A 19520-nucleotide genomic window follows, 5' to 3' on the forward strand; every position below is an offset into this window, starting at 1 on the left:
ACCAATTCTTGCCACTTCACATCAGCGTTGCCTCTGTTGACCCATTATTGCCATTTCTAACCACTTTTTTCTGCCCATTTCAAACCAAATTTCCATCTTTGATAGCTCATTTTTGCCAGTTTAACCCATTTCTGCCTATTTTTTGCCAGTTTATATCAATTTTTCATCCCATTAAAATGCATTTTCCACTCATTTTTGCCAATTTAAAGCTGTTTCAACCAATTTTTGATCCCATTTCACCACCTGATATGCTGTTTTGCCACTTAAACCCATTGTTGCCACCTTTGCCTTATTTTTTGCCCCTTCTAACCCATTTCTACCACTTTTAAAATCCAATTTCACCACTTTTTCCACCATTTTTTGCCATAATTAACCATTTTTAGCCATTTTTAACCCATTCTAATTCTGTTTTTAATAAAAGGGATTTACATTTTTAAGACGGCTATTTACCACACTAATGAAAAAAAAAAAGATATTTGTTTATTGATAAGAGGGGTTATTTTTCAGGTTAACTATAAGGTATGGATTCCACAGCTTAACTTTACAGTGGATCATGAGTTTGCTGACCTCCATGGGCCCCCAGTTTGGCTGGGCCCCAGAAGGGGCCCTCCTTTATGGGCGGCCTTGTCTCCACATGACTATTCTAGAATCTTCATGGCTGTGTTCAACCACCTCCAGGTCCAGTGGGGGTCCCTGGTCTCTGGCACCTTTATTTTGGGGGCTGAAAAGGTTGAGAACCCCTGATCTACTGCAGGTAATAACCTCATCAGTTACTCATTCAAATGTGTTTTTAAAAATTCCCTAACTGTGCCTTTAACTGAGCTAGGTCAGCGTGCTAGCGGTAAAAAGTAACGGCGTTCAGTTTGTCGTCATTGTACTAAGAGACAGGCGGTGAGATGACTAGATAGCAATAAACCCCACCATGAGATTTCCTTTTAATTGTCACAACTTGTCAGGCTCTTCAGCCTCCAGCCGTCTCCTGGGCTCATTATTCCAGACAGGCAGATAAAAAACTGCACGTAAATGGCGTTGTAATCTCTAGGGGGAGAGACAGTTAAATAAGCATGCCAATAACCCCCATGGAAACACGTCGGCTAAATTCTCTTTATTCCTGCATGTGTCATGGCGAGTGCTGATGTGAAGGCCCCTTCACTCCCACGGCTGCAGGGCCCCGGGGGAGCTGATGTGCACACATACATGGAAGCGTACAGTGGATTCAGACGTGCACACGGGCTGCTCACTCCCTTCCACCCTTTAGTTAATATTCTGCACGATGCTCCTCTGCTCGACACAGCTGAAAGAGATGCAGAGCCTTTCTATTCATGACCCGTGAACTGCAGAGAATCGACATGCAGGCAGATCGCACAGATGAACATGGACAGAAAAACACTCTGAAATATCCACGACGTGCAGGATTACCAACAGGTGTTTAACCCTTTAGAGGATGCAGTGTATATTTATTTCACTAAAGCACCAAAAATGCCTTTTTGATTCAAAATACTAAAGAATGTCCTTCCTTATAGGACAGTCAATGTAGGTGTTTGTAGTTGCCAGTTAAACTGTGGCTAGTGCATTATAGGGCTTAGATGTGGATTTATGTCTGCTTCTTATGTAAATCCAGGAATGACACCGCTGGCTGCACATCCTCGTTATGGAAGCAGTTTGAGTTTGTTTCCATTTCAGACTGGGCGTGTGAGACACACATCCAGGCCACGACACGGCTGGAATTTACCTAGGTTTGCATTTTAACAAGTCAGTGCATTCAAACTGCCTTCCCAAGCGTCGCGTCTCATGTGTCTCATTTGCACAACTCACACAGAAAAGCTAGAGAGAAGAGGACTTGACTATTCTTTCTGAGCATTGCGCAGCTCTCAGCCAAAATAGACAGGAAAATGATGGATAGAGAGCCATATTTACTTCCTTTCAGCTGATATATCTGTCCACATCAGTAGATTATGCCTGCAATGAAGGCTAGGCCCCTGCTGTGGCCATATTCGTATGCTGTGACAGCAGTTTTAATACAAATAAATAAAGACTTAAAAATTACTTTTATATATATATAGTCAAAAGTATTGACTCACCCATTCAAATAATGTAAATCAGGTGTTCCAGTCACTTCCATGTCCACAGGTGTATAAAATCATCACCTAGGCATGCAGACTGTTTCTACTAACATTAGTGAAAGAATGGCTCGCTCTCAGGAGCTCAGTGAATTCCAGCGTGGTACTGTGATAGGATGCCACCTGTGCAACAAGTCCAGTGGTGAAATTTCCTGGCTCCTAAATATTCCACAGTCAGCTGTCAGTGGTATTAGAACAAAGTGGAAGCCATTGGGAACCACAGCAACTCAGCCACCAAGTGGTAGGCCACGTAAAATGACGGAGCGGGGTCAGAGGATGCTGAGGTCATAGTGCACAGAGGTGGCCAACTTTCTGCAGAGTCAATGGCTACAGACCTCCAAACTTCATGTGGCCTTCAGATTAGCTCAAGAACAGTGGTAGAGAGCTTCATGAATGGGTTTCCATGGTAACAGCTGCATCCAAGCCATACATCACCAAGTGCAATGCAAAGCGTGGGATGCAGTGGTGTAAAGCACGCCACCACTGGACTCTAGAGCAGTGGAGACGTGTTCTCTGGAGTGACCAATCACGCTTCTCCATCTGGCAATCTGATGGAGGGGGGTTTATGGTGTGGGCTTGTTTTTCAGGAGCTGGGCTTGGCCCCTTAGTTCCAGTCAAAGGAACTCTGAATGCTTCAGCATACCAAGAGATTCTGGACAAGTCCATGCTCCCAACTCTGTGGCAACAGTTTGGGGATGGCCCCTTCCTGTTCCAACATGACTGTGCACCAGTGCACAAAGCAAGGTCCATAAAGACATGGATGAGAGAGTTTGGTGTGGGTCAACTTGACTGGCCTGCACAGAGTCCTGACCTCAACCCCATAGAACACCTTTGGGATGAATTAGAGCGGAGACTGAGAGCCAGGCCTTCTGGTCCAACATCAGTGTGACCTCACAAATGTGCTTCTGGAAGAATGGTCACAAATTCCCATAAACACACTCCTAAACCTTGTGGAAAGCCTTCCCAGAAGAGTTGAAGCTGTTATAGCTTAGCCATAACTCTATGGATTAAGAATGGAGGAATAACGCAAAACATGGCGACTACAAACATATAAGTACTCGACTTTTGCTGTTTTTGAAAAGAAAACAACTCACTGCTGTTCTTTGTTCTTCTTTTAACCAAGAAATGTCGTCAAGTTCTGGTAAAACTGGCACTTTAGCAGCATCCACGCTAATCTCTTCCTCCATAACTGCACCAGCTTTTGCTGCTGCTTGTTTATGTCATGACTCTGCTGCGCCTGAAAGTACCGCCCCTCGTCGCTGATTGGTCCTGTCACTTTCTAACCGGGCCCAAACGGTTCAGATGGGAGCTTAACAAGATGGACTCCCAGTGAGAAACAAGGAAACAGGCGTATCCATCTGCCTTGCAAGGGTACAAAAAAGGACCATCCATACATGAGTGTGACACTGATTCAGCATGCAGTTGGAGGCATTTTTTCAGTCCTGCCTTATTTTTTCCTGAATATTTCAGAACTTCAGATAAAAAAATAGCTTCAGAATCAGTGAAGTTTATATTTTTGCTTACTGAACACAAACAGCTCAAAACATGGTCACGTTTGTTAGCATTTCTCAGTGCAGAGCTCACTTTCTCCCAAGGGCAGTCCTCTGCTGCTGCATGACGTTGTCTGCAAAGACCCTGTTAAATGCTGGTTATTAGCTTATGTAGCTATTTAAAGGGCAAGATTCTAAGAGACTACTGGTCATGTTGGCCAGCTACAAACATTTCTAGCATAAACTGCACCCAGCTCATGCAGCCAATCACAGCTCATTCTCTCAACCAGGAGGTTCATTTAAAACAGATCCTTCTCACGGATTCCTGCTTCATCAATGCTGATCACAGCGCACTGCTGCGTCGAAGCATCCCCTCCATCACCCCAGCCTCCTCTGCTCCAGCCTAAAGCCTGCGTAGCTGACGCAGGGAGCCTCTTTTGAGCGGGGCCTTCACTGGTTAAATCCATGATGTGTTCCTGAATAAAGAATTTTTTTTTTTAGAGATGATTTTATAATGTTTTTGTTTGACTCAGATTCATTCCTTTATGAAATTAGGTTCAAGATCTGTTAAGTTGGACTGAAAATGTCCTTAAAATCCTCAAAAACACATTTAACTTGTCTGGGATCTCAGGGGTTAAATGGTTAATAAACAGAGTAGTGTGAGTTCTTCTTAACTCATTTTTCAACCGTACTGTACAGTGATATTTCATTACAACGACACCCTTTTACTCGCCGTCGACTCTCCCGCCCCGCCCCTGTCTCGCTGGCTTCTGGGGCTGAGAAAGCGCTGCAGCTGTGAGCGTCTCTCTGTGAAAAGGTCAAGAGGAAAGAAACTGTCATTTCTCTGGCTTAGCGCTGGCTTTAGCCGCGCGGGTGGGCTATTACACAGAGTTAGCCTACCATTGATTAGCTTTCACTGAGCACACATGACTGGAATATGCTTACCTCAGTGGACCCCCCCCCGTGGCTCCGCATAAGGCGGGGCTCACAGGCACACTGAGCTAATCGGGCAGATAGACATCGGCAGGAGAAGGAGACTGGACTGAGGAAGAGGAGCACTGGGGTAATGGTGCAGAGGGGGAGGAGGAGGATGCATTGGCAGTGAAGCTCTGAGCTAATGTAAGGCTCAGATAGAGAGGAGAAGCGATAAGACAGAGCACTGATCCATCCTAACTACAGCGGCTACAGAGCGTGATACTGTCCCACCACTCTGATAGCAAACACACAAAGCAGCACATTGACTTTGTTGTGATCTCTGTCCTCTCATTACAGCTGCCTCCCTGCAGAAACTTTAGCCTCTGCTGCGTTCACATCCATCCTCTGAGGGTCAGACACGATTCCTGTGCGATTTAAAGGTGACCCTGAGCAGCTGTCAGCACCTACATTTCTGCAAATTGGAAACTTGATGAGAAATCTGGAGTGGAAATTGCAGTGTGTTGTGTCAACCTCCACTGGTGGCAAACAGGAATATGAGTCCCTCAGAGAGCAGCACGGCGGCTTGGATCTTTATGAAGTATCTGTTAGCCTCTTACATTAAAGATCACATAATGTTGCCACTTTAGCTGCAAGTGGAAAACCATCACTTCTTTAGAAACATCCTTAGCCGTGACCTTCTGCTTCTCCGTCCTTATTTACATCTGAGACTGAAAGATTTCAACATGGAGACAGTGACAAGAAGAATCTGCTAAGGTTCTCCTACACAGCCAGTACTGGGTCCTTTCTTTCTTTAGAGCAGTGTTACTCAACCCTGATAAGCCAGAGAGCCAAATAGTTGAAAAATACCTTTGCAAGAGCCACAATCTAAGTGGTGAAACGTGGCAAAAAAAGGTTAAAGTGGTAGTAAAAGTAAGTTAAAGGTGGCAAAAATGGTCAAAAAGCATCAAAATAGGGGCAAAAATGAGGAGGAAAAGTAGCGAAAATGGGCAGAAAGGGGCAAATATGTGAGTAAAGTGACAAAAAATGAGTTATATGCAGCAAAAATGGTAAAAAAAGCGGCAAAACCGTGGCGAAAACCCAGTGAAAATGACTAAAATGGGCTAAAAGCAGCATAATGGTGGTAAAGATGGGCAAAAAGCTGTAACAAGGTGGCAAAAATGGGAAAAAAGTGGCATTTAATGGTAAAAGGCAGCTTATATGGGCAAAAAGTGGCAGAAAATGGCAAAAAAGGGGGAAAAATAGCAAATAGCAAAAAGTAGGACAAAAGCGGCAAAAAATGTTAAAGTGGTAGTAAAAGTAAGTTAAATGTGGCAAAAAAGGCCAAAAAGCGGCAAAATAGGGGCAAAACGGGGAGGAAAAGTAGCCAAAATGGGCAGAAAGAGGCAAATATGTGAGTAAAGTGACAAAAAATGAAATATATGCGGCAAAAATGGTAAAAAGCAGCAAAACCATGGCAAAAACCCAGTGAAAATGACTGAAACGGGCTAAAAGCAGCATAATGGTGGTAAAGATGGGCAAAAAGCTTTAACAAGGTGGCAAAAATGGGAAAAAAGTGTCATTTAATGGTAAAAGGCAGCTTATATGGGCAAAAAGGGGCAGAAAATGGCAAAAAAAGGGGGAAAAATAGCAAATAGCAAAAAGCAGGACAAAAGTGGCAAAAAGCAGCAAAAAGTAGCTAAAACGGGTGAAAAGGAGCAAAAATGGGGAGGAAAAGTAGGAAATAGAGGCAGAAATGGGCAAAAATGGGGAAAAAAGTGGCATTTAATGGCAAAAGGCAGCTTACATGGGCGATAAGTGGCAGAAAATGGGCAAAAAGCAGCAAAAATTGATTAAAAGTGGCCGAATAAAGTCTACTGTACAAGTGTGGGAAACAAACTTATTAATGTGACTTGCAATGGATCATTTCTGAGGTCAAAGTTTCCTTTTTTTTTAAGGTTTTCTGGGGGAATAATATTTCTAATTAAGACATAGAAGAGCCATGCGCTGAGTAACGGCTTTAGAAATAACCCCAAAGATCAGCAGAGCTCCAGTGACTGCAGTCCATGCAGCCTTAATTTACACCCCGTCTTCAGTGAGGATCTGATATCAGCGCTCATTGTTCCTCCTCTTATTCAGACAACATCCTTTCTGTGGCTCTCGTACCGTGGCTCCCTGTCCTGCTGCATGCTGCGTGCAGTGAAGCTGCTGCTGATGAGAATGAATTGGCTAGCAACGAGCTATGAGGCTAGTAGTGCCTCCTTTAACAGCTTCTCTACCTGATGGTGTCAGCATGCTTTTAAAGGACACACTGAAAGACTGTTTAGATAATACATGTTGAGTCAGTAATACTCCACTCATGGCTCTGTGAAGTCCTGCTTGAAGGTGAAAAATCAAAAATATAAGAAGCACTGCAAGTTGTATCAGTCAGTTTGTTAAGACAAAACTGAGCATGCATCCAAAGTAAACCCTATAAACCTCTTTAAACCAGACATTTCTACCATCAGTCAGTTAACTCATGAGTATGTCTCATGTTTATGTTTTTCATGACTCTATTTCTTAGTTTTTCTGCTTCCTGTTGATGCTGACCTGTGCCCACGCTCTATGACATTTTCATGTGAGCCACATTGGCAGGACAGACACAACCGGAAAGCAACTTCAGTTAAACCCAGAGTCGGCACCGGGCTAAATTCACTGAGGGGGCATTAAGACAACTGCAGGGGGGCACAAATTCTCGTTCATAACTGAATCTACTCTATCTATACATATGTTAAATGTTGTTAATAACACAGCAAGTTTCACTTTGAAACACTGCTAAAACAAAATTTCAGGCACACAAGGCACTGTGCCACAGCTGATACGAAGCTCTCTCCCTCTCTACCCTTCTCTCCCTCACGTGTGCACACAGCTATGCACGCTTTGGCACACCAACATTTAAAATAAACATCAAACATCATTCAGCATGTAAATAACCATGAAACCCAAGCATGGGTTCTGGATGTCTGAATGCAGTCAGCACTCTGGCAATGTGGCCAGATGTGCTGATATTTTGATAGAACGCACTTTTCTTTGTTTTGTTGAGATTTTTCTGTCAGCTAAAAAAACTCTTTGGTGACCTCAAACTCACTCTCAATGCCAGGTGATCCAGTGAGGTTCATTGTGTGCTTCACAGCTGTTGCATTAAGAAAGTTCTCACTTTCAGGATTCAGTACCACAAGCGCACTGGCCAGCTGTGAGTTGCGCTCACTGAATCTTGAATCATCTCACCAAGCATCGATAGTTCTGAACTACAGCCTCAGAGGTTCTGTTTCTTGATCCTCCTCCTCCCTGTGACCTGTAGTTCCCAGAACCACACACATATCCAAGTTTGTGTTTGCTTTGCGTCTCCGTTGGGCACTGCAGGTGTTAAGGATGCGCTTGCACTGGCAGCAAAGGCAGAGTCCCACACCTTACTCAATTTGCATCACAGGCCTGTACAAAGGGTGGAGATGTGTGGTGGAGCACAGTGGGTCATCGGGGGGGCACGGTCCACGAATAAACCCCCATGATGCCGACACCAAAGTACAAATATAATGCGATCTATTGTAAGTTTGTAGATCTGTATACAGTAATTATTTATCAGATGGCTGTGTTATCGTGTTATTCTATGCCCCCCTGCGAGCCACCAATTAAAGCCTGACGAGCCGGGGCTGTGTGAAGTTCTAGGGCGACATGGACCATCAAAATGGAGATTTTCTAGTGGAACACTTCGAACAGAGTGTGATAGGAATCTCCCAGAATGCCTTAGGAATCAGCTGCAACTATGACATTTATGACAACAACATAATATCATGATTTAATGTTTAATGACAATCATGATTTAATGTTTAATGATAATCAAGATTTAATGTTGTCTCAGTGCACTATGGTCCTTTTTTATTTTAAACAAGCGTTTTACAAATGTTCAGTGCAGAAATATCTGGTATTGTTGTCACGTTTGTTTATGTAAATCACGTTTATACTTAAAGGACCGTCCCAGTTTGTGGGGGACAATTCGACTGTTACACCTCTTAACTCTGTTACATGGAGCAAAAAGGGTACTGAAAACATGAAAACATCATACTTTACTTTAACCCCTTACAGGAATCAAAAATAAGTACTTACTATAGAACTCAGTGCTTTATCAACTTCAAATACATTACCATTTATTATTTCCACTCTTGATTGTTCCTCATATCCTAATTTAATTCACTAATCTGAGTAAAAGCTGAAGATTTCCCCCGCAGGTGTTCGTACCTGGCTGAAGTTATCCAGGGCTTTGTGCAGGTTGGCGTGCATGCCCGTCGGTGGCTCGTTGGTGATCTTGATGGAGTTCTCCAGGATGCCCTGCGGGATGATGTGACCTTCGGGAGTGGAGGACGGCTCAGCGCTGACAAACACCCTGAAGTCCTCATGGCTGCCCTCTGCGTGCTGCTCCAGAAGTTTCTCTAACGTCCCGAGCCAGCGGGCCACCAGGTGGATGTTCTAGGGAGCGGTAACATGATGAGTGAGTGGAGGGTGAAGATGTAGAGTCATTTGAGTTAAACTAATGAATTCTCCAGTATGAAGAGCTTAATCTACTCTCAGATAATGTTTTCTATAGGATCTTTGAGAAGTCTGGCTGGAAATGGATTACACATAATAGCTTAATGAGATACTTGATTCTGGGGTCAGCTGTTTAATTCATGTTTGTAATGACAACTCACAAAAAGGAGCAATTAAAACGCAGCAAATCCTCCTCTCTCCCTCTGACTTTGATGTGGCACCAAATTAAATGGTGCACCACACTTGAAGCCTATTTGCAGGTTGCTGACATTACGCCACCGCTCGCCGGCGTAACTTCAGCCCGACTTTTCTGCACATTCATCTCTGAGTGCGGCGTGGGCGGCCGAGCTGACTTGTACTATCACACAAGCATGGGTGAGCTCAATTTTCCATCTCAACTGTCCCGACACTTACAGGATATCCTGTGAATGATAAGGAGTCAGCCCAGCCCCCCACATCTCACCACACAGCACTGCCCATTGCCTAAATCTAATTACAGCACTAATAACTCCAGTCATTAATTCATAAGCCTCTTTGCTTTCTCATTTCCCTTTGCTCTCCATATTTAATCTTCCTTATGATGGCTGAAGCTAGCCCTCTCTCAGAACGATGGGACATGACAGCGAGCGGAACGTCAATTTTCGGGGGAGCCGTTTGAGAAGGAGAGAAAGTTTTACACTGTGTGACAGAGAAGAGGAGGAGCTGCGGGCGAAGAGGGGGATAAGTTAGTTATTCTGCCTCTCAGGGCCTTAGAGAATAATGAATAGTTTACAAATTAAAAGTCTAAATTCAAGCGCTTTTTCATCAAGCCAGAGAACAACCCTTCCTCTTGGCATGTAAATAGTTTGGCAATAAAGGGAGCCAACAGAAGCAGTGAGAGACTGCCGCAGAACTTGTCACTGTAATGAAACCATTCATCCTGTAGCTGAGGTGGGAGACGGGGGGAGGAGAGACGGACCGGCAGGCCGACAGACAAACAAACAAGACAGAGCAGCAGACACTTTTTTTGCGGCTTTTTAATTAACTTTCAGGTGCAACACTTTTTGTTCCCTCCACGCCGTCTCGATAAGGGCCTCCCAGCTCCAGCGATGACTGCGCTGATACGACATCAAAGACTCACCTATTTACATAATAATATAAAAGTTGAATCTAAAAGCCATTAGACGACACCATTGGCGAGCTCTGTGATGCATTGCTATCAAACAGGACCGGAGGGGAGGCACAAAGGCACATCGAAGCGCCTGTCACACCAACACGGCTCTCATCGTACACAAATATGAACACGTGCACGTCTTCTCTCTCTCTCAAGCTCACACAGAAACAGATTCATCAAGGAGCGGCACTGAGGACAGCTGCACAGCTGGGCTCCAACGCTGAGGAGGCAGCCCTGCAGAGGAGACGCAGTCAGACTCCAGACTGATGCAGAAACACGGCCAACGGGACCGACGGACAAACGCACCGTGGGCAACGACAGCAGGACGGGCCGCTGAGTCTCAAAATACTGCAGAAAATAAAACCCACAAATCTGTTGGATACAGCCATGAAGGTTTAATGTTTTCATTTGGATCTCTAAAATACGAGTTAGCCTCAGCGTGGTTTTACAAAGTTTGCTTAAGGCCAGCCATCACTGTGAATAAACCAGTAGAGCTACAGACATGCTACAGGAGCTACTCCATGACTGCAGGGACTGTAAGATCTAAGAAGGAGAAGGGCATAGGCGGAAACACTGCTTTCTATTCACTGAGGGCCTATGTTAGGCAAAAGCACACGGATACTTGATCTGACCGTTATCATTCAAATAACGCTTTATTATTGCATGCTGCATATGCAGAGTTACAGGTGTAATATTCTTGGGTTGTCTTAATAAAAAAATTTGGTGAAAAATAAAAAAAGGAATAAAATGATAAATGGTAAAGAGTGGACAAACATCTCCAACCACAGCTCTGACTTTAATATCAGAGGGCTGCAGCAGCAACAACAAATGCTTCATGACAGCTACAGTAACTCAAAGGACTAAAAAAGCAAACACGTCTGAACCAGGTTCACAGAGCTACAGCTGCTGTTCTGGCCCATCATGGACTTTAAACAAGTCCTGAGCTAAAACACCTTTAAATTTTTTTTTTTTATCTGTGATTGTGAGAATAAATGCTGTCCTGACAGGCTGACAGCGACGCTTTGCAAAGAGAGCACACTCACTGTTAACCCTTTAAGCACCAAAGTTGCAAAATTGCGACAAGCCACATTGCTGAATTAAACAGGCTCTAGCTGCAAATATGGTGGCTAATGTTGTTACCACTTTACACCAGGAGATGGCGGACATGAGTCCCTTCAATCCCAGCAGCATTTGTGGGTGTGTTTCTATTTAAAGTTTTTGAGAGACAGAGTTTGACAGACTGACCCCAGTCAAGGAGACAAGGAAGCGGTGGTTGTAGTTGGGGCGTGACAGAGAAAGACAGCGAATTGTAGCAAGAATACTCACAATGCCAGGAGGAATAGAGGAATATTCACCCTCTGACATGACGTTCAGTCGTCTGGTAAAAGAGAGAGTGAGACTGAAAGTGAGACTGACAGTGCGTCTGTGAGCAGCGACAGCTTTGCCTCACCGTGGCCGGGGAGGGAGATGACTTAGTGGGGGTATCGGGGGTGGTTAAAACACTGCGAATATGACAGAGGTAGGGAATGAAAAACACTGCGGTGGTAGGGGCAGCCATGTTAGAAGCCATGGGAGGCTGCTAACCTGACACGCCAGATGGATGTGTTTCACACATCCACCTGGGAAACCTTCAAGGAAACGTTTGGAAGAAGGCAGAGACTTTGAAAAAAACTCAGAGTATGATTGGATGAATGTTCTGTCTGTCACATCTCTATAGGCCAATCAGAGCAACAAAACATGTCATGTAGCCACTATCGAGCAGCTACCGAGGAAAAATGTGAAACATGGCGACTGAAGACATGTCAGTACTCGACTTCTGCCGTTTTTGAAAAGAAAATAACTCACTGCTGTTCTTTGTTCTTCTTTTAACCAAACAATGACGTCAAGTTCTGATAAAACTGGCGCTTTAGCAGCATTCATGCTAAGCTCTTCTGCCATAATTGCACCGGCTTTTGCGGCTGCTTTTTAACGTCACAACTCTGCCGGGCCTGAAAGTACTGCCCCTCGTCACTGATTGGTCCTGTCACTTTCTAACTGGGCCCAAACGGTTCAGATGGGAGATTTGCAGGATGGATTCACCAGTGAAAAACAAGGAAACGGGCGTATCCATCTGGTTTGCAACGATAGGAGGCCACCTGGTGATGTCAGAATATGCATGAGTGATGAGTGAATTTACTCCCATCACAAACTTTGTGTTGTACCGGAGATTTTTCTCATTTACAGTATGCCTTTATCTATAACCACTTTCAAGCTACAGCCTTTTGAAATCTTGATATCAAAATTGAATATTTTCTTGAAAAACTTTGGCACCCAAAGAGTTAAATTGGGAGAGGGGATTTTATTATATTCAATATTCATTCTAATTTTTAAGGTATTGGCTTTGTTTAAAGACTGGTAAGAATGACAAAATGAGCTAATCTAAAAATAACCCAGAATGGGATTAGTTCCTGTGATACATGGCCATGTAATGAAGATGTGCCCTTATTTTAATTGAATATAATCTTATTTTTTATCCTTACAGGGGTTGGGAAGTTGATTATTTACAGACACAGTGATGACGGTAGTGTCTGCCTGCTGCACTCTTAGTGAGAGACAGAAAACTGAACCTTCAGGTAACATGCATGTTTTATATAAACCATGCATTTAAATCAGTGGTCATGCTGTCTAAAGCACTGTCAAATACTGACCAACGTACTGACATCACCACCTTATCCTGTAAAAAAAAAAGAAGGCATTAAAAAGTTCACTGGTGATTTAGTTTCCGATTCAGATTAACCTCGTGAGGAGAGGCGGAGCTTGTGAACACTAAGAGAACAGAATGATATCAGATTCAACAACAGCTGCTACCCTCTCTGTGATCCAGTCATGTTATGATGACAGGATTCAGACGGAGCTGTTGTCGGTCACAGACCACTCCTATGCTACTTTATATCTATCTGACATCTTCACTTGTAGTTTGAGCTCTCAGTGTCATCAGTTATGCCATGTATGCACCTTACAACACAACACATGCACGTAAACCACTCATGACAGTCTTGCAAGCATCAATTTTAATAGCAGATAAGTTTTAATAGCATTTACCTCCCACCTGTGCACTGTTACGCACACTGTTGAATGAAGTTTTATGACAGGAGTCATCAAGTACATTTGCACAAGGACCAGGTTTATTCTTGACAGAGTCTCTGGGGGCCGGACTTCCAAATAAAGAAAAATTAAATCAATATTTTGTTCTGATTAACATATTATTTTATTAGTATTTTCCTTCAAAACACAGGACATTTTTAGGCATCACCAGTGAGAACAATCCTGATCTATAATACCGTAGACCTACAGACTTGGCCGGGCTCCTGAAAATCCCAGAGAACTGGCCCTGAACAATTTTGATTTAGCACCAATATGAATTCATGTTTCACACTTTTTAACTCCTTCAAACCACTTTTCTTGCCTGTCTTATCCCTTTTTTGCCACTCCTTTATCCATATTTTGCCACTTTTCATTTCTTTTTTCACCATTTTTGCCTCCTTTAACCCATTATTGATATACTTTTTACCCCTTTATTCCTTTTAAACTACTGGTTTACCACATTTTAACCTCTTCTCACCACTTTACCTGCAAGTTTTTGTCCCTTTGTGCCACTCCACAACCCATTTGGATGCCTATTGCTCATTTTTGCCACTTTAACCACTTTCCACCAATTTATCCCGTCATTTTTGCCAATTTTAACAAATTTTTTATATTTACTATTAATGGCTGACAAGTGAATTTCTGTAAAAACAAATAAAATGTGAAGTCATTCTAAAACTATTCGATTATTATTTGCTTTTGGGGTGGATTTAACAGCTGCAGACATTTAAAGCCAAAAGATACTCTTAAAACCACAACATTTTCCTGCTGTTCTGCATTTAATAATCATCTGGGGGCCAGACAGGAAGCTTTGGGGGGCCTGATTTGGCCCCTGGGCTGCCAGTTGATGATCAGTGTTTTATGAGGTGGATCAACTCTATCTCCAAGGGTGAATGTATTTAAACATGTTTTTATTCTAGGGTCTCGTTTAGGTTTCATGTCATGTTTCCCTCCTCCCCCTATCACTAAGGCTGAACTCAGACACCTTCCTGAGGAATCTCATTTGGACTGCTTGAACCCACAGTCTCCTTCTTTCGGTCGTTACCCAGAGTTCACGACCATAGTTGGGGTAGGAACATAGATCGACCAGTAAATCAGAGCTCTTGCTTCCGGCTCAGCTCCCTCTTCACCACAACGGTGCAGTTCAGCTCCTGCTAAACTGTTGATTCTGCACCAATCCACCCATCACTGTCACAGGCATTCTACCCTGCAGAGGACCATGGACTTGGACTTGGACTTGGAGGAGCTTATTCTCTCCTGGATTCTTGGAATCTAAGTGTTGTATTGGTCTGGCTCGTTCTCTGCTTATACACCAGGCCTAATTTGGTACATTTCCAACACTTTCCAGCTCTGGGATCTATGAAGTTCATCGTCTTTCTCCATTTCTGTCTGTTTATGAACCTTAATAGAGGATTTGTTCTTCCTGTTAAATCATTTCTGGCTCTCTCCATCATTAGCGGAGCTTTTTAACCAGATCTGAGAGCATAATCACTGCAAATAAATGTTGAATTCCTGAACATAAGTGTTTTGATCTGATATAAAAACTTTATCAGTACACTTGATGAAATTTGGATTAATGTCTGACAGAAGCTTGGATATCCTCCCATTTCAGGGCTTTATAATCAAGAGTCTAAAAGGTTAAGATAATGCAGCTGCATTAATAAATTATTGTAATGATATTCTAAATTTATTCCTTATTGTCCTCATAGGTTAGGAAAAGGTCATCCCTCCATAAATAGTTAAGCTGAATTTTGTCCAACTCTTTATGTGTAGAAAAGGAGAAATGCATGAATCATTTAGGTTTTAAAGGGCTGTCGAATCTCTCTGGCTGCTCCAGACAAAGTGAAGTGAAGAGAGAACATCGAGGGAGAGCATTTTCCCCCAATTGTCTCTCTCGCTTTCTCTCGGATCTGTACGTTTCTCTTCCACAGGCTGAAAATAGGGTGGCTTTAGCCGTAAACGCTCACAGAAGATGGCGAGTTTAGGCCACTCGATGGCTGGCCGAGGGGGGATATTCAACTCCAATCTGTCCGATTGATTGCCTCTCTATCCCCCACCACTCTCCCTCCCTGGGCTGCTTTCAAAGTTTCTGCATCTCTGTCTCCCAGGCCCATCAGAGCAGGAGCCGCTGCTGTTCTGCAGTATAATTACCCGTCAGCGGAGGGGAACCTGCCATTGACCCGGCCCTCCTCTGATGGAGCCGGCCTGGCAGCAAGAGTAAAGGTGGAGGTTGAGACAAGAGGAGGGGGGGTAGCTGAGATGAGAGGGGGAAGAGAGATAGCAGGCAAGATGGGAGGGCGGGAGGATTGATAGGAGTGTAGATACGGGGTGAGGAACAGATGAGATTAAAGAATGAAAGTTGGAAAGAAGAAAGAGTTGTTGATACTGGGCCAGCACATTAAAAGCCTCGAACACATCCTAAAATAAAGGAACAAGTCAGAGAGTCCATGCACTGACAGATATTGTATTCCAGAATAAAATCATCCTCCTTCTAAAGGAATCGATTCTTCTCCACTGATGTAAATCCAAAGGGAAGGAAGTTTCTGCTCTGCCATCATGGATGTTTCATGAATGCTACAGTAAATACAACTGGCAGGAGAGAGAAAATCATTCCCAGTCATCCATCATGTTAAAAACCAACCATGACTCGTGCTGCTCTGGTTTCACACTCAGCATGCCTCATTCTCACAATCACCCATAGATAAATCCTTCCTATATGTCAAGGGATTAGACTGCAGCATTTCCAGTCTCCACCACTGTTCCATCCTTGCCAGCACTGCACAGGACCAGTGCTAAACTACGGAGCTTAAATCTGGTCCACGAGTATCAATCCTGAAGCTACCAGAGCCTGTGAACAGTCTCTGTTCTGTCCCACTAGGCACGATTTAAACCCATTTCTCTACAAAGGGGAGGAGGACTGGCTGCTAAATGTGGATAACGTGGAAAAAATTGTATCTATATACAGAGCTTAACAAATTAATTAGACCACCTGTCATGTTTGTCTCAGAGACCATCCAGCATCATGAAGTGCTTTAATGCGGACTCTTTCATTTTCAGTCAGCTCTCCACGTTTTACCATTTTAACCAGGAATGAGGGATTTCAAACTGAATTCACCCAAATTTGAGCTGGCTCACTGGGCTTCTCTGAGAAGTCAGAAATGAATCAAGCATAACATTCAACCACTAAAACTCATTTTTCTGTTCAGGAATGACAGTAAATAACTATAATTTGACAGATTAATCAAGAAATATTAATGTATTTTACTATTTTTTCACTTTTTTTATAAATCAGTAAATTTGAAAATTCATGGATAACAATAATAATTCTATTTTAGCATTAAAAATATCATTTGGGTTAAAGAGCTTCTACATATTGGTGTATTAACCATTGCAGAAACATCAAAAATGATTTTGGTAATTACCAATGCTGTTAATTTAGGGCAGCTGTGGCGTAATCTTTACTTTGGTTAGGGTTAGGGTGTCTAATAAATTTGTTAAGCACTGTACATAGCTATATCAGGGGTGTAACGGTATTTGTATTCATCCCATATCGTCACGGTAGGCCGCCACAGTTTTGTGCACGCAGTAATACAACGAATACGTCTGAGTGAGTATTAAAAAACACATCGAGTTCTCACTTCAATCGAGGTGACGGCAATGAGGCTAAAAGCTGCCAGCAACCGCCATTACAGAAGAAGGAGCAGTTACAAAAACAAACGAAGAAGAGTGATGGCGTGTGTGGAGTTAGAAGAGCCGCCGGCTTCATTTAAATCACCCGTATAGCGATGGTGCTCTGGCTCTGTGAATCATATTAACGTTACCTTCAGCTATCAGCCCCGCAGGAGTGAGAGAGGGACTCTGCAGCTGTGTCACAGGTAAAGTTATCCTCAGATTTCACACGGCTTTAAACTCTTTATCCTCCTAGATGGGCTGTGAAAAGTTCTTCCAAACTTTGTAGTAGGTCCCATCGGTTAAAAAAGTAGCCCAGTGCTGAAGTCTGTGTTGAAATTGACAAAAAAGACTCTAATTTGCATACTTAACAAGCTAACTTGTGTAATGATGTGTTCAAGTTAGCTAGGACATTTTAGTGTTTAAAGAATGGGTATAAATATGTCAATATATCAATGAAAATAACCTAGTTATTCAAAAATGTATTTATTTATTAATTTTTTTACCTTTGAACTTTTGGAGGGAGGTCGCAGCATTAGTTATAATTTAAATGTAATTTATTCAGCCTATTTATTTTAATACAATTTAATTTAAAAAAAATAAATAAAATTTTATTTATCCGCTTCAATCACCGAAAACGTACCGAACCGAAATTTTTCTTTACCGTTACCCCCTAATATATACATGTATATATATATATATATATATATATATATATATATACACACATACACAATGGCCAGCAGACTTGTTAGTCCTGATGCAGATCTACATGTTCAAAACATGCTGCCATTTGAATAATTTGGTCATTATGTAAGGCTTTTAAGTATTTCCTTCCTCGCTTTTACATTTTTCATGCTTGGAGAACCTGTTTCCCTCTTCTTATTTTGGACATTCTTTAATAGTTGGAATATGTTCTAAATTATTGCAAGAAAAATCACCTCAAACTCAAAAATCTATGGTTAAATTTAGGAATACTGTTGCGTCTGACAGGAGGTCTCTGACTCCCCTAAAACCCCACCAGACTCAGGCCAGAGAGGAAGGGCCGAGAACTCTGCCCCAACTGAATTTGGACTACCAGCCACGCTGGGTCGGTCTAACCACTACAACACCAGCAATGTTCAAATGGGCACAAATAACCAGCATGAACATCTCATCAGGAGGAAAATGTGTCCAGTTAACACACTGATCTGATCATCCTGGAGCCCATTTGGAATTAATTTCCATTCTTGGTTCCATGGGAAGTGCCATGAGTTCATGTTCAGTTAGTTTTAGGGTGTAGTTTCTGGTACTTCCCTGTGCTGTGTCTTCTCCTTCTCATGTGTTCCTATATGAATTTCCCAGTATGTGCACTTTATAACCTTAAGTTCAGCCTTTCATGTTTCCTGTTTCATTTTGACGGTCTCTTGTTATAAATCTTGGCAAACTTCCTTCTTTTGTATCCGACTTTAAAATTAAAGTTTAACTCCTGGTGATTCCCTGTAGATTGCCTGTGTTGAGATCATTACTCCTTGTGGGGTTGTTATCTAATCCCATCCTGCTCTAGTGTTTTTCTGTCATTTAAAGGCACATTCCGCTGACGTGTTTTAAGGAGAGGAATGTTGTCCCATTCTTGTCTGATGTAGGATTCGAGCTGCTCATCAGTCCTGGGTCTTCTCTGCTGGATTTTTCCTTTTCTGATGCTCCAAATGTTTTCTGTTGGTGAAAGGTCTGGACTGCAGGCAGACCAGTTCAGGACCCAGACTCTTCTCCTGTGAAGCCATGCCGTTGTGATGGATGTGGTATGTGGTTTAGCAGAAAGAGTCATTGTCTGTATGGGAGCATATGTTGCTCTAAAATCTCTCTCTGCTTTCCAGCATTGATAGTTCCTTTCCAGATGTTAGAGCTGCCCACGCAATAGGCACTAATGCAACCCCATACCATCAGAGATGCAGGCTTTAGACCTGAGCCAGGAGAACAAGCTGGATGCTCCAAATCCTCTTTAGTCCACAGGACACAGCTTCTGTGGTTTCCTCTGACCACAGAACAATTTTCCATGTTTCCTCAGTCCATGTTAAATGAGCTTTGGTCCAGAGAAGATGGCGGTGTTTCTGGATCCTGTTCACATATGGCTTCTTCTGTCCATGATCCAGCTTTAACTGTGATTGGTGGATGGCACGGCCAACTGTGTTGACAGACGATGATTTCTGGAATGTTCCTGAGCCCATGCAGTGATTTCAGTACATAATCATGCCTGTTTTCAATGCAGTGGCCCCTGAGGGCCTGTAGATGGTGGGACATTCAAAGTCTCCACAATTTTACATTGGGGGACGTTTTTCTGAAAATTTTCAACAATTTGTAGACACAGTTTTTCCCAGATAGGTGAACCTCTGCCTATCTTTACTTCTGAGAGACTCTGCCTCTCTAAAATGCTCCTTTTATTCCCATGTTACTGACCTGTCCCAACTGTTTTAGAATTGGGGTTGTAAAATATAAATGGGGCTACTTTAA

General features: G+C 42.8%; 1 protein-coding gene across 1 annotated transcript in view; it reads right to left on the reverse strand.

Annotated features, from left to right (window-relative positions):
• The window catches only part of dnah9 (dynein, axonemal, heavy chain 9), a 294417-nt gene that overhangs the window by 33987 nt on the left and 240910 nt on the right, over positions 1–19520 (reverse strand). Inside the window, exon 71 of the mRNA XM_041816205.1 lies at positions 8798–9025. Within this exon, the coding sequence (XP_041672139.1) occupies positions 8798–9025 (228 nt within the window). The remainder of the gene's footprint in view (positions 1–8797; positions 9026–19520) is intronic.

This window comes from Cheilinus undulatus, linkage group 20 (genome assembly GCF_018320785.1).
Source record: "Cheilinus undulatus linkage group 20, ASM1832078v1, whole genome shotgun sequence".
Classification (NCBI taxonomy): domain Eukaryota; kingdom Metazoa; phylum Chordata; class Actinopteri; order Labriformes; family Labridae; genus Cheilinus; species Cheilinus undulatus.